Here is a 14,230-nt window from a genome sequence, read left to right as displayed (position 1 = left end):
ATGGTCTCATTATTTCTGGCATGGTTGTGAAATTCAGTGATTTGCAGCAGCAATACAGTGCAATACATAAAAAAATACAATATATATACACCATCAACAACTACGAGCTGGAGGTAGTTCACGAGTTTACATACCTTGGCTCCACCATCACGGACAGTCTCTCCCTAGACCCCGAGATCAACAGACGGATCGGATGAGCAGCCTCAACATTCGCCAGGCTGACAAAGAGAGTCTGGGAGAACAAAAAGCTGACGACACACACCAAGGTGGCAATCTACAGGGCCTGCGTCCTCAGTACACTGCTTCACGGCAGCGAGACCTGGAGCCTCTACTCCAGACGAGTGGCGTCTCAACGCCTTCCACCTTCGCAGCCTGAGACGCATCCTGGACATCAAGTGGGTTGACCAAGTCACCAACAATGAGGTCCTGGCCCGCGCCCAGATACCCAGCCTCTTCGCCCTGCTCCAATAACGCCGTCTCCGTTGGCTGGGCCACGTACACTGCATGTCGGACGGGATGATCCCAAAAGACCTGCTGTACGGGGCACTGGCCTCTGGCAAGAGAGCACAAGGCGGCCCCATCTTCATTTCAAAGATGTCTGCAAGAGACATGAAGTCACTGAACATGAACGTCGAGAGGTGGGAGGACATTGCAAGCGGAGGATGGAACTACGCAGAGATCTAAAAAGAGGAGAAGAGAGGCTGAGGCTTGCAGCTGAAGAAAAGCGCATTCGCTGAAAAAACAACACCAAGACAACACTGGAGGACAGTGCCTTCAAGTGCAGTGGCTGCTGCTGAGACTGTCACTCCCGTGTCATGCCGCACAGCAAGTCCCCCAGTTTAATCCTAGCCTAATCACAGGGCAATTTACAATGGACTGTGGGAGGAAACTGGAGCACCCGGAGGAAACCCACATGGTCACGCGGAGAACATACAAACTCCTTACAGGCAGTGGCAGGAACTGAATCCGGGTCGCCTAAGCTGTACAGCGTTGTGCCAACTACTACGCCACTGTGCCACCTGTGGATTTTATCAATTGCACTATACTGCTGCCGCAAAGGAAAGCAAGTTTCATGACGTGAGTGAAGATAAATCTAATTCTGATATGGGTCTCTATTGTGAACTGAGAGTGGGAAGGGGCCAGGGAGAAGGGCATCATGGTTGGGAAAAGGGAAAGGGAGATGGGAGGCAGCAGAGAGACATTCTGTAATGATCACTAAATCAATTATTTGGAATCAAATTACCTTACCTGGTCTTGGGTCTGTGTGTGTCTGTGCCCGTGCCCACTCTGGCCCTGGCACTCCTTTTCTGCCACCTGCCTACACCCCTCCCGTAGCACTCCACCTTGCTGTCCCGAACATCCTTTGTCCAACCAGCATTACAAACTTGCTCTCCGCTCTACATTGACAAATACGGTGCTGTATTTGCTTTATATGTTTAACCTCTTCAGTGTGTGGAACTGAGATAGTGTGAAGTGGAGGGCTGAGCCCAATCAGTAAAGTCCCTTTCCTAGTTGTGCTTCAAGTGACAGAAGTGCCCTACTCCTTCTTTACAAGCTTACTGTTTGCCAGTCCACTATCCATAACTTCCATCCTCCATCCTGACTCCACCAATCCCTCCCATCCCCCCATTTTGAGATTTACTTCACTTCAATTCCTGTGATTGCCCAAACTCTGCTCTGGCCCCACTGTTAATGAGGTTCAGTGTCGGGTGGAAAACCTGCAAAAATCATTTAAAAGTCTCTCCTGCAGTAAATCTCCAGAACATCTGTGGAAAATAGTACATCCTTACTTCCTGCCCATAAGTCCTTGCCGTTCCAACACACCACCCCCAAATACCAAGACCTTGCTTTTCATCTGTTACTTCTCAATCAACTTGTTAATCTTTATCACAGTTTAGGATTTATTTATTTTTGATAAAGAGCTTCCAAGTTAAGTTATGGTTCCAGTTACTTGCAGGGTTAATCATCCTTCATTTTGCACCAATATTACCCAAACTTCAAAAAGCATAGCCCTCTCTTCCCAGACTTGATGCATTTTTTCATCTCCCACTTTATTCATTACAACAACCTTGAGTAAAATCCTGTGATCCTCTGCCCATTAAGAAATGAATTAGGACTGTTGCAGATAATGGAGTGAACCAGCTCTGGCCATCTTTTCAAATAGACTTTAGTATTTTGTCGACTGATGGGTTCTCCGATGGTACAGAAATCCTAACAGGGTTTGCATTCAAAGAATGCAAGATTTTCTAGCATGCGTTATTCATTAATTTGAGGCAAAACATAACTAAATGTATTTAAATGGATAGTTCATATATTTCAAGTTTTTTATGGCATTTACCTGGCCCACCATCCGCTCATTAATACGCAATCCGGCCCACAAAGGCAAAAAGGTTGCCGACCCCTGGCCTAAAGACAGTGGAGACAATGTACAGACAATGGAGTTGCTTTAAAATGTAGTCATTGCCATAAATGTAGGGAATATGGAAACTGATTTGTACACAGGAAGTTCCCACGAATGTCAAATTAATAAACTTATTATTATTCATGAAAGAAGTAAGAGGAAAATTACTGATTGTTAGCCTGACTTCAATGATGGGGAATGATTGGATTTAGCAGTATGAGCATAGATTTATGAAGGGAAGAACATGGGAAACTTGTGTTGGACTTACTCTGCTGCAACTAAGTCTTCCCCTAGCTGAGGAATCAAGAGCTAGGGGATCCCACTTCAACTACACGAGCAGACGTTTAAAAAGCAGTGCAAATACTCCTACCACTTTCCAAAAATACAAATCATCTACATTAATGCATAGCCTTCATGAGTTTTATTAATGCTGATGTTAGCAGTATCTTCTGAACTATTGTGACTTGATATTCCTCTGCTTAATTCCATGGAATAACAGAGAGCAGTTACCCTATCATTCTTGTTTGTGGCTGTCCTACTCCTACCAATGTATCTTGCCGTAGAGGACACAGTAGCCCAGTTACGAAGCACCGCATCCATAGCCATTCACTCACTTTGTATCATCAACAAGATGCACTGTACCAACTCATCAAGATCTTAAATGGAACCTTCCAAACTCAGAACCTCTACCAGCTCTAAGGACAATGGTGATAAAACCCTAGCAACACCACCACGGTAAAGTTACCCCCTAAACCAAACTCCATCCTGAGTTGGAAAAATAACGCTGTTCCTTGACTGTCACTCAGTCAAAATCCTGGAAATCCTTCCTCAACAGCGTTGTAGGTACGCCCATCGCTCAAGGACTGCAGTGGTTCAAGAAGACAGCTGGTTGCCACCTTGTTAAGGGAAACTCGTTGTTGAAAACTAAATGCTGGCTCAGCCTGCAAAGCCCTCATCCCTTGAGTGAACAGTTTTTAAAAAATTGCATTCCCAAAATCTAAATATAGCACACTGCCACAGTTGAAAAGGGAGATTAAGAATTTGATTATAACAAAGCATGTCATAAAATCATAATCACTTGTTTGTACCAAACAAGTGAATTTTAGGGGATCCTACAATGAGAAGAACATGGGAAGGAAGGTAGGAGGGATGTGAACATTTATGGTTGCAACACTATGCATTAAAGAAGGAAGAACTAAGATCAATATCTTCCCTTCTGATCTTCTGGAAGACGTCTTTAAATCTACTTGACCTCAATTTCATCAATCTGCCAGTTGCAGGTGTAGTTATCCATGATAGTACTGGTGTGGTAACCACCGTTATGAAGGCACATTTCTGTCGTCACACTGAGAATATCCTCCCTATTGCTTTACGCCTCTATGACCATACTAAATTAGTTTGAGTTAGATCAAATCAGGCAGTTCAAAACTTAGAGGCACAATAGACTATCAATGGCAAAAGAAACGGACACCGCCACAAGCTGAAATCTCATGGCTCAGCATATTGCTCACTGCTGTTAATATCAAGCTGAGGAATCAATTAAAGATGTGTTTAAATACCATGATGCAAATCTCAGATTTCAGATGATTTGTATTGAAGAAGGTTTCATGGTTGTGGTGTTAATGAAAAAAAATGTCACAAATATAAACCACCTTCTCCTAGAACAACAATTCACATATGAATCTCATTTTCTAAGAATCAAGTTTTACTCTGGTGAGGAACGTTTGCCGTAGACTAGAACCAAAGCAGTGTGTAATGGAAAGATTGTGGTTACTTGAAAAATTGATGATTGTGTTTCTCATTTTGGTTAGGTTTTCTATCCAGTTGAACATTAGAACATATGCCTCCAGTGGACTGATCTACTACATGGCTCACCAAAACCAGATTGACTATGCAGCCCTTCAGCTTTGGATGGGGCGTTTGCATTTCCTCTTTAACCTTGGGAGAGGTACGGCCATGGCCACCCTGCCAAACCCCATTAACGATGGACAGTGGCATTCGGTAAGTCTGGTTGTTAGGTCTGATATTTCACTAACCTCTCCGTTTTGTCTCCATTTGCATGCAAGATGCAAGGTAAAAGAAATTTCAAGTTAGCCATTTCTTTCACATCATGATTTAGGAAACTGACAATATAATTCCTTCTCCACCATGGGTTCCATAAAAGGCAGTTGAAAGTTCCAAGGTAACTAGTGAAGACTCTTATCTTTCCACAGTGCCAACACTGCCTAATTGCGCACCTACTTCCCAAATGACTTGTACTCGAATTGTTCAGCTGAGCTTGAACAAATTGGAAGATTACTTTTAACATGCCAAGTACCAATGGTAAATAACATTGTATGCCCTTGTATTAACTGTAACACTTGGAAGCCAAATGAAGCATTAAATTAGCATAGAGGTGTATCATGTCATGTGGTGGTTTATGCTGATGAGAATAGAAATTCACTTGGACTTGTTTTTAGCCTGCTGAGATCTGGAAGGCCAACTGCCTTTCAAACCTATTCCACCACAACAGGCATCTGGCACTTCTGAGTATGTTGAATGCTGAGTTAGAGCTTTCTCCCAAATAGGTCAATTGTATCATTGATGGAATCAATGGGGGCCTCCCGATTCCACAGTGTCCCTCCCACCCAGTTAAAAGGTTGTCCCTCAATTCCAAGACAAAGCTCACAAAATGTTCCTCCAGCATTTATGTGCATTACCGTCAATTCTCCTCCTATACTTCCAAAATGACCTTAAATCTCTTCCAACACACCCAAAATGCTGGTGGAACACAGCAGGCCAGGCAGCATCTATAGGAAGAGGTACAGTTGACATTTCGGGCCAAGACTGGTTATTACCTTTTATGCTAAGGAGAGGAATTCCTTCTTATTCAGCTTTTCCTAGTTTTGTGAACTTCTGTTAAGTCTTTCTTCTGTTGCTTCTCTTCCAAGTTAAATTTGGAGTATTTTTTGTAAGTGTTTCCTTTCTTGGTAAATTTCAAGGGCAGAGCTGTAGAAAGCTTTAACTCCTCCAGTGAAGTTACAATAGAACCTCATGAAAATCCACCATTTGAGTATTCCCACTTTGATTAAAAAATGTTAGCATGTGTAAACCACACAGTCTCCCAAACCTCCCAGGATTTCTATGTCTTCTCTTGCAGGGCTGTCTTTAAAAACAATTTCTTTTATTCCCCAGGCGGCTAAATATTACATTTTGTTCAATTATGCACCTGAAACATCTCCAAATTATATACCTTGTTAACGTTGGTATAGAAATACAAGCTGTTGTTAGTTGTCAAATGAAGCCTGACCAGCAATTGATCGGTGAGAGCAATAATTTTGAGAGTAAAAGGAGGCATCAATTGTTGGGTCCAGTGGTAAATCACATTTCATGAGGTAACACACACAAAATGCTGGAGGAACTCAGCAGGCCAGGCTGCATCTATGGAAAAGAGTACAGTCAACATTTCGGACTGAAGCCCTTTAGTAGGACTGGAGAGAAAAAAAATGAGGAGTAGATTTAAAAACTAGGGGGAGGGGTGAAGTAAAGAGCTGGGAAGTTGATTGGTGAAAAAGATACAGGGCTGAAGAAGGGGGAATCTAATAGGAGAGGACGGAAGGCCATGGAAGAAAGAAAAAAAGAGCTGAGCACCAGAGGGAAGCGATGGGCAGGGAAGGAGATAAGGTGAGAGAGGGAAAAGGGGATGGGGAATGGTGAGGGGCAGGGGGGAAATTACCAGAAGTTCGAGAAATCAAAATTCATGCCATCAGGTTGGAGGCTACTCAGACGACATAAAAGGTGGTGTTTCCCCAACCTGAGTGTGGCCTCATCGTGACAGTAAGAGGAGGCCATAGATAGACATACCAGAATGGGAAGTGGAATTAAAATGGGTGGCAACTGGGAAATCCCCCTTCTTTTCGCGAAGGTGCTCATCGAAGCAGCCTCCCAATCTACATCAGGCCTCATTATGTCTATCCATGGCCTCCATGAGGCTACACTCAGGTCAGAGGAACAGCACCTGATATTCCGTCTGGGTAGCCTCCAACCTGATGGCATGAACATCGACTTCTCAAACTTCTGGTAAGGCCCCACCCTCCCTTTTCCCTCTCTCACCTATCTCCTTGCCTGTCCTGCTCCTCCCTTTTTCATTCTTCCATGGCCTTCTGTCCTCCTATTATATTCCCCCTTCTCCAGTCCCATATTTCCTTTACCAATGAACTTCCCAGCTCTTTACTTCACCCCTCCCCCTCCCAGTTTCACCTATCTCCTTGTGTTTCTCTCTCCCCTCCCCCCCACCTTTTAAATCTACTCCCCATCTTTTCTCCTCCAGTCCTGTACTGTACTCTTTTCCATAGATGCTGCCTGGCCTGCTGAGTTCTACCAGCATTTTGTGTGTGTTGCTTGGATTTCCAGCATCGGCAGATTTTCTCTTGTTTGCTTCATGAGGTAAGTTATTTGGAAGCTAATCAGTTCTAATGCTGTAGATCAATGAAAATATGCCTTTCACTTCATCCATGACAGGAAAATATGCTGTCATACAAGGCCAAAATAGAGAAAATGCTGAAAATGTGAACTATTAACAGATCAGTGTTATAGTACAGCTGGTTTGACATACGGAATCTCTTTGCTTCTTCTATATACCTTTTCTGTATATCTCCTTAAAGGTAAAAACAGAATACGCAAAGCGTAGAGCTGTGATCACAGTAGATGGGAAGGAATCCAGTTCTGCTGTGGGCGATGGCAACTCTTTGGATGTGGAAGAGAAGTTGTACCTTGGAGGCTTGCCACCGGATTACAAAGCCAAGAAAATAGGAAATGTAAGAATAGCTTCAATGTCTATTTGTTAGCATGCTACCTCTGTTTGTCATTATCAGTAATGATACAACATCAGAAGTACTGATCCATGGCCCCACTCTTCCTGTGAGAAACCTTGTACAAAGTGAGCAGAATATTCTAAATGGACTTGAAATGTTTTTGTTTTTTTTTAATATACATTTGCTTTATGTTAGGAGTGTTTTCTCAATTTTGTTAGTAGTTGGTTAAATGAAGTACTTTATTAAAAATACAGGAAAAAAAGGTGCATCAGGTTTTGGTCTCTCAGAAGCTGAGCCAAATCAAAAGTAGAAATAATAACCACTGCAGACTTGTTCAGACTCGGTCTTTGGAACAATCAGCAGGTCAAGCAGCGTCTCTGGAGAAAGAGGCAGTTACATTTCAGTTCTTTCAGCAGATGTTGCTTTCTGTGCTGAAAATTTCCAACATGTGCTCTATTTACCTTAATTACTTCTTTGACATAATATATCCTTTGTTAGTGATTCTGTATTTGGTAGTAATTACGGCACAGGAGGCCATTCAGCCCACCAGTTCCCAGTAGGGCATTCCCATCAGTCTCCTTTCCCAGTGACCCATTCCCTGTCACATGTCCATCAACTCCCCTTTCATTTCTCGACCTACACAAAGGAATCATCTTCAGTCGTCGTTGAAGCTACTTGCACATCTCAAAGAACTGGAGCATGCTGCAGAAACCAGCCATAAGACACAGAAGCAGAATTACACCAATTGGCTCATCAAGTTTGCTCCTCCATTCCATCATGGCTGATTTACTTTCCCTCTCAACCCCATTCTCCTGCCTTCACCCCATATGCCCAATAACTTGGTCTCCACAGGCAGCTGTAGCAATGAATTCTACAGTTTCACCACCCTTTGGCTAAAGAAATTCCTCCTAATCTCTGCTTCCAAGGACATCCTTCTGTTCTGAGGCTGCACACTCTAGTCCGAGACTCCTAGTATGGGGAAACATCCTCTCCACTTCCACTCTATCTAGGTTTTCAATACTAGGTAGGTTTCAATGAGTCCCCCACCCACCCGCCCCAATTCTTCTAAACTTCAGTGAGTACAGGCCCAGGGCCATCAAAGCTCCTCATACAATACATTAAATCTTCCCTCCCAGGATCATTCTCATAAACTTCCTCTGGATCCTCTTCAATTCCAGCACATCCTTGCTTAGGCATATGGCCCAAAACTGCTCACAACACTCGATATGTCATGGTGTAAGCTCACACAGGCAGCACCCGGGGCCAGGATCGAAACCAGATTCCAGAGCTGTGAAGCAGCATGAAATACAGCACATCTTATTTCTGCCTGCCCTTTTAGTCTCATGGTTCTTTTTTGACCATTGTCGCACAAATACCAACATGTTCCACAAATAGAGAGGAAGATCAGTCGTCTGAATGAGTATTTTGGAAGTGATATGTGATGTTCTTAAAGCAAAGTGAATGCAAACATAATTTAAGTGCAGCTGAGATTGATTTCTGGTACATAGTTTTATCAATGAGGAAAAATGACTTGCCAGCTGTTCCTCTGAAGGTAGCATTGTATATTTTATTATTAGAACCATATAATCCTAACTCTGTGCCTAAGCTAAATGTTATCCAGCAGTCGTCTTATTATCCGCAGCCTTTGCACAAAGTGTCCCATTTATGAACACACAGGGAAATAACACCATCTGAATTGAGCTCTTCATGACAGACTGCTGGGTAGCTGGGTTTCAGGATGTGTTTAAGGAAGAGAAAGGGGGCATAGAAAGGAAGGAGGGTAAAATGTTCCTCAGCATACGTTATAGGAAATAGCATTATCAGCATCTATTGAAATGTCTCCATCCTGTGCCGTCCTCTTATTAATGAAGGATGTGGAAGAACCAAGGAGGAAATGGAAACCGGATTCCAGGAAGGGATTTTGATAAAACCATCTTCCTATTCTTTGCTTACATTTGTAAATTCAGATCTTCATTAAAAATGAGCACAGACTGAGATTAACAAAGTACTGTCTAGATCTCAGGAATAAAGAGATGGTTTAGTGAAACAATCAAGCTCTCCAGCTAAGTGTATTTAACAAAGATTTTTGCAGTTGAGAGTAGTATTGATATGGATGGTTGATGGATGTAGGTGACCAGCCGTAAAAGGTTTGTCTCACACTCTTGTGGCCACAAGTTGAGGGGCCAGCTCACACCCAAAATAACTTCCCAAGCTAAAAACCTCAGCCCGTCAGCAATTTAATTAATGAATCTGGTAAAATGCAGTGTGCATCATCAAACTCATTCCTGCTAAGTAGAAATATTGTCTTCCCAAAGTTGAGTTTATTGTCATATGCACAGGTGCAGTGAAAAAACTTAGCTGCAGCAGCATCACAGACTATAAAAATACGTCTATTTCATGCATGATCTTGAGCAGATGCATAGGTCCCAGCCACAGTCAGAATGTCTGGTTAGGTCTCGTCGGCAAGAAATGCGAGGTGAATACTACCTGACTTGGACAGCAGCAATTTTCCCCCTGTTTGTACCAGGACAGGTAAGCTGGGCTTACTATCAAACTATGTACCCATTGTGAAAGATTGCTATTAAAATTCTAGCGGGAACGTTCATGCATTGCTTCCCTCATCTCTTACCCAGATCCCCATGTGGAGAGTTTGCATTTAGAGCTTTAGAACAGAAATAAACCAATCACAACCAATTTTGCCTTAGATTTGAAAGGTTGAGAAACCCCTATTTTGTCCCAATTGTTCTTGAGTAGGTTGTGATGTACCACCTTCTGAATTAGCTGCAGGCCTGATAGTGAAAATACTTTGCAGTGCTGTTGAGTTGGTGATTCCAGACACAACGAAGGAGTAACAATTGTCTTTACCAGCCAGGATGGCAGATGAATTCATAGTGTCCTCCACTTTCCATCCGACATGTACACTTGAGATACTTCTGAAGAAGCCTTGACATGTTTGTTACTGTACATTGTGGAGATGTTGCATGAAAGATAGGGTGGCCGCACTAATAACAGTCTAGTGTACTTAAAGACTAACTTACATTAAGGCAGATTTGCACTTTGATTTGTAGAATGCTATAGAGCAAATTAGTTGCATCACTATTCACACATCAGATCGTTTCCCTATAGCACTCACTGTTACAAGAGTGCCGATGAGTTTGTCACGGGCATTCAGTCTTCTGTACTTCTCCTTTAAATTGCTTCAGGGTCACTTGTTTTGTCAATTCAGGGGTCATTAAATGGTTAATATCTTCCTGTGTTTATGTTTAAAAGCTAGGCAGCCTGAGTCTGCTTTTAAGCAATGATTTACCCATTTACTGTATTCAAAGAAGCCCTGAACTGCCTATGAATAAATCCCTCTAGGTATTCAGCAGAGACTGTTATTCATTATTATCCAAAATTCCAGCAATTGGAAGTACACAGGGAATCTCATTACAATTGTCTCTGCCTAGTCCAAGTTGTATCATATTAAATAAAACATTACGGAAGACATTAAAGGGAAAAGAAGGAAATTGCCTTTTAAACTCATGAGAGAGCATAGGCATCAACTTTCTGCTGTTGATGTTTCTGTAGCAGGCAATTTCTTTTTTACAAGGTCAAGTTGCTAGCTCAATGCTCAACCAAGCACGGATGGAAAGCGTGCCCGGGGAGCCAGCTGGGTTCAATCTCGGGAGCCTTCGCTCCGAAGTCCGGCGCTGATGCCACTATGCCACTAGCTGGCCTATGGAAGGCATTAAATCCCATTAAATGAGAAAAAGCTCAAAAAATTCAATCTGATGTGAATTATTAGACTTTCATCTCTTTGTCAACATGTTTGGTTTCTTTGTTGTTCCACAGGCAACACATAGTATTCCTGCTTGTCTTAGTGGTGTGACCTTGAATAGCAAGCCCCTGGACATGGAGAGGCCAGTCTCTATCCTCACTGTGAGCAGATGTTATGCTACCATTCAAGAGGGCTCGTTCTTTGACGGCACAGGATTTGCTGCACTGGGTAAATGATGATTAATGTTAATGAATCCACAGTTCATTTGAGACTTGCACCTATTCTTAAGTTCCCAAGTTACAAACACAAGAAAATCTGCAGATGCTGGAAATCCAGAGAGACATACACAAAATGCTGGAGGAACTCAGCAGGCCAGGCAGCATCTATGGAAAAGAGTGAACAGTCGACATTTTGGGCCGAGACCCTTAACCAGGACTCAACGTTTCCAAAGATGCAGCCTGGCCTGCTGAGTTTTCCAACATTTAGTGTGTGTTCCCAAGTTATCCTCAGTCAGTTGTAGTACTTGGAAAGAAAAAGGAAAAGCACATCACATCCAGAGTTTCTCTGGTTAGCGGACGATTTCTCTCCACGCCTCTCTGATGTAGTGGGGAACTGTGTACGAGGCAACTTACAGCAGTGGTTTGCCATTGCCTTCTGCCGGGTGAGATTCCAAAGAGATCAGCAGTTCATAACCCAGCATGGGTGGAAAGCATTCAGGGGAGCCGGCTGGATTCGAACTCGGGACCATTCATCCCGAAGTCCGGCACTGATGCCACTACGCCACCAGCCAGGTCACTTGGAAAGAACCAGGGCAGAAACAATCTTCCCAAGGGAAATTAATTAAATCCTGCTCTCGCAAATGAGTGTGAAAAAGATTGTTTAAATCACTTTAATCTGTAATCTTCCTCCAAAATGGTAGTTTAACTAATTATTTCCAATAATAGGATGATTTACATAGTCTTCCAGGGGAAACAGAGTCTGTATTAAATATTAGAAACACTGTTGTCTTTAAGAGCCAGCCAATATTTCAGAGTCTCCATGGAATCCCGGAGGCAGGATCACGGGTCTGATTTGTTTTGTAAGCATAGCAGGCTTTACACAATTACAGCGTGTAATTGTCCAGCCCTGAGTGAGCATGCTTAAATGATAAAACACAAAAGGATTCATCTCCTTTAACATTCAGCTGGTACATTATCATCACCAGTACTTGTTCTTGTTCTAGGTTTCTGAAAAGTGTCAATGTTCTACTGTGCCAGTACCCCATCCTGCTCAGCTTTGGCCTACATAACAATTCCTTTCAATGTTCCTGCCTACAAGTGTTTTCAACTGTTACTCTTATACCTTCCTCAACTACTTCCTCTGGCAGCTTGTTCCATTTATTCAACACCCTCTACATGAAGAACTTGGCCCTCATGTACCTTTTAAATCTTTCTTCTCTTGCATTAAACCTGTGCTCCTTCAGTTTTTAATTCACTTTTTCCTGGGGAAAAAGGCTGTGTACATTCACCAATCTATGCCCTTCATGATTTTATGCACCACTGGAAGGTCACCTCTCAGTCTCCTATGCTCCAAGGAATAAAGTCCTATTTTGCCCAGCCTCTCCCTATAAGTCAGGCAGGAATATTCTCATACATCTTCTTCACACTTTTTTCAGCTTAACGATGTCTCTTCTATAATAAGGTAATCAAAACTGTTCACAATTCTCCAAGTGAAGCATGACCAGCATCCTGTACAACCTCAGTCTCAACTCCTGTATTCGATGCCCTGACTGAAGGTCAACATACCAAACAATGCGGTCACCATCCTGTCCACCTGTGACATAACATTTGGAAAACTGTCCGTTTATGCTCCTAGTTCTTCTGTTGTACCACACTCTCTAGGGTCCTACCCAGGGTATTGGGAACAGATTGGGGAAAAGGGGGGAAGCCACCAAAACAGCAGATGGGTAGTGAGGGGCAAATAAATTGCAGTGGACTACCTTCATGAGTAAATGCATAACGAGGAAGGGATAGCAACAGCGAGAAAATGCCTGATGCTCTCCGTGTTGCCCTTGCCAAAGATCAGCTGAACATTCCTCTGGGTGGATGCACAGTGTGATCTTCAGCAGAAAAGGATTTACATTTGTTTAGTAATCCAGAGGCATAGGCTAATGATGTAGACGTGTGCTCTGGGATATTAAATGAAATAGATTTGGAATTATGAAAGTCATATGAGTAACTGTTAGTGTAAACGTCCATTTAATGCCAAGAGCTCTGTCAGGAAGGAAATTTGTTGTCTTTACTTGGCAGGCACATGTTACCATGGAAATGTGTTTGCTACTTTTAACTGTTCTTTGAAATGGCCGTGCTCATCATCAAGTTCCGATTGGGGTAGATAACAATTTGGAATGATCTTAGGAGTGAATTAAAAGTAAAGCAGACATAAGCAGGGACTTGTTTGGTGTAAACACAGTGGAACCCAGATCCTCTTTCTGTGCTCTATGATGGACCATTGCACAGTGGACCTTGACCACACCGTTGGAAAAGGAGTGGTGTTGCTTTCCTCTGGCTCTTTCTGTGGCAAAGTAAGCAAGCACTTTGGCAGAAATCATTTTCCTTTGTCACAGTACTATGTCTCATTTAAGACCCCCCTTAACCCTGGACTAAATGTCTCTTTGTGGTTTTTTTTGCAGTCAAAGAAGGTTACAAAGTGAGATCAGACTTAATTATTTCGTTTGAGTTCCGCAGCGCGACCAGGAATGCCGTATTGCTGGGCATTAGCAGTGCCAAGGTTGATGCAGTTGGCTTGGAGATTGTAGATGGCAAGGTAAGGAAGGAAACCAGGTTTTCTGCTTCATATTTACTCAGTGGATCAGGTGCAATTGTGATCGGCGCTTGTAGATGGTCAAAAAACATAGTAAGTGATTTTGGAATTATATCCTACTGTTAATGAAATTGGTAGCCAAATTCTGATATTCTATTCCAGGAAACTGTCAACATTAGGGTATATTTAAAGTGGGAGCAGGAGGTGAGCCAAGTTTGCTCCACTGTTCAGTAAAATAATGGCTGATCTTATCATTGGCCTCAACTTCACCTTTCTTTCTGATCTCCTTAACCCTCAATTCCTCTGCAATCAAAAACCTAGCCATCAAAGCACTGATCAAGGCATGTTTCAGTTTTTAATGATTAAACTCGTATAATTAACAAAGAATGGACTTGAAAACTGAGCAGTGTCTATAATGGGCAACAAATGTTCATACTATTTTGCATCATTCTACACAGTGGCCATGTCCCATTT

At 42.6% G+C, this 14,230-nt stretch overlaps 1 protein-coding gene across 1 annotated transcript in view; it reads left to right on the top strand.

The window, feature by feature from the left end:
* Positions 1–14,230, top strand: part of lama1 (laminin, alpha 1) — a 349,617-nt gene that overhangs the window by 326,622 nt on the left and 8,765 nt on the right. The window contains exons 58-61 of the mRNA XM_063058896.1: positions 4,213–4,402; positions 7,045–7,197; positions 11,029–11,182; positions 13,626–13,759. Coding sequence (XP_062914966.1) covers positions 4,213–4,402; positions 7,045–7,197; positions 11,029–11,182; positions 13,626–13,759 — 631 coding nt within the window. The remainder of the gene's footprint in view (positions 1–4,212; positions 4,403–7,044; positions 7,198–11,028; positions 11,183–13,625; positions 13,760–14,230) is intronic.

This window comes from Mobula hypostoma, chromosome 1 (genome assembly GCF_963921235.1).
Source record: "Mobula hypostoma chromosome 1, sMobHyp1.1, whole genome shotgun sequence".
NCBI classification, from domain to species: Eukaryota; Metazoa; Chordata; class Chondrichthyes; order Myliobatiformes; family Myliobatidae; genus Mobula; species Mobula hypostoma.
This window is presented reverse-complemented; position numbering and strand designations above follow the sequence as displayed.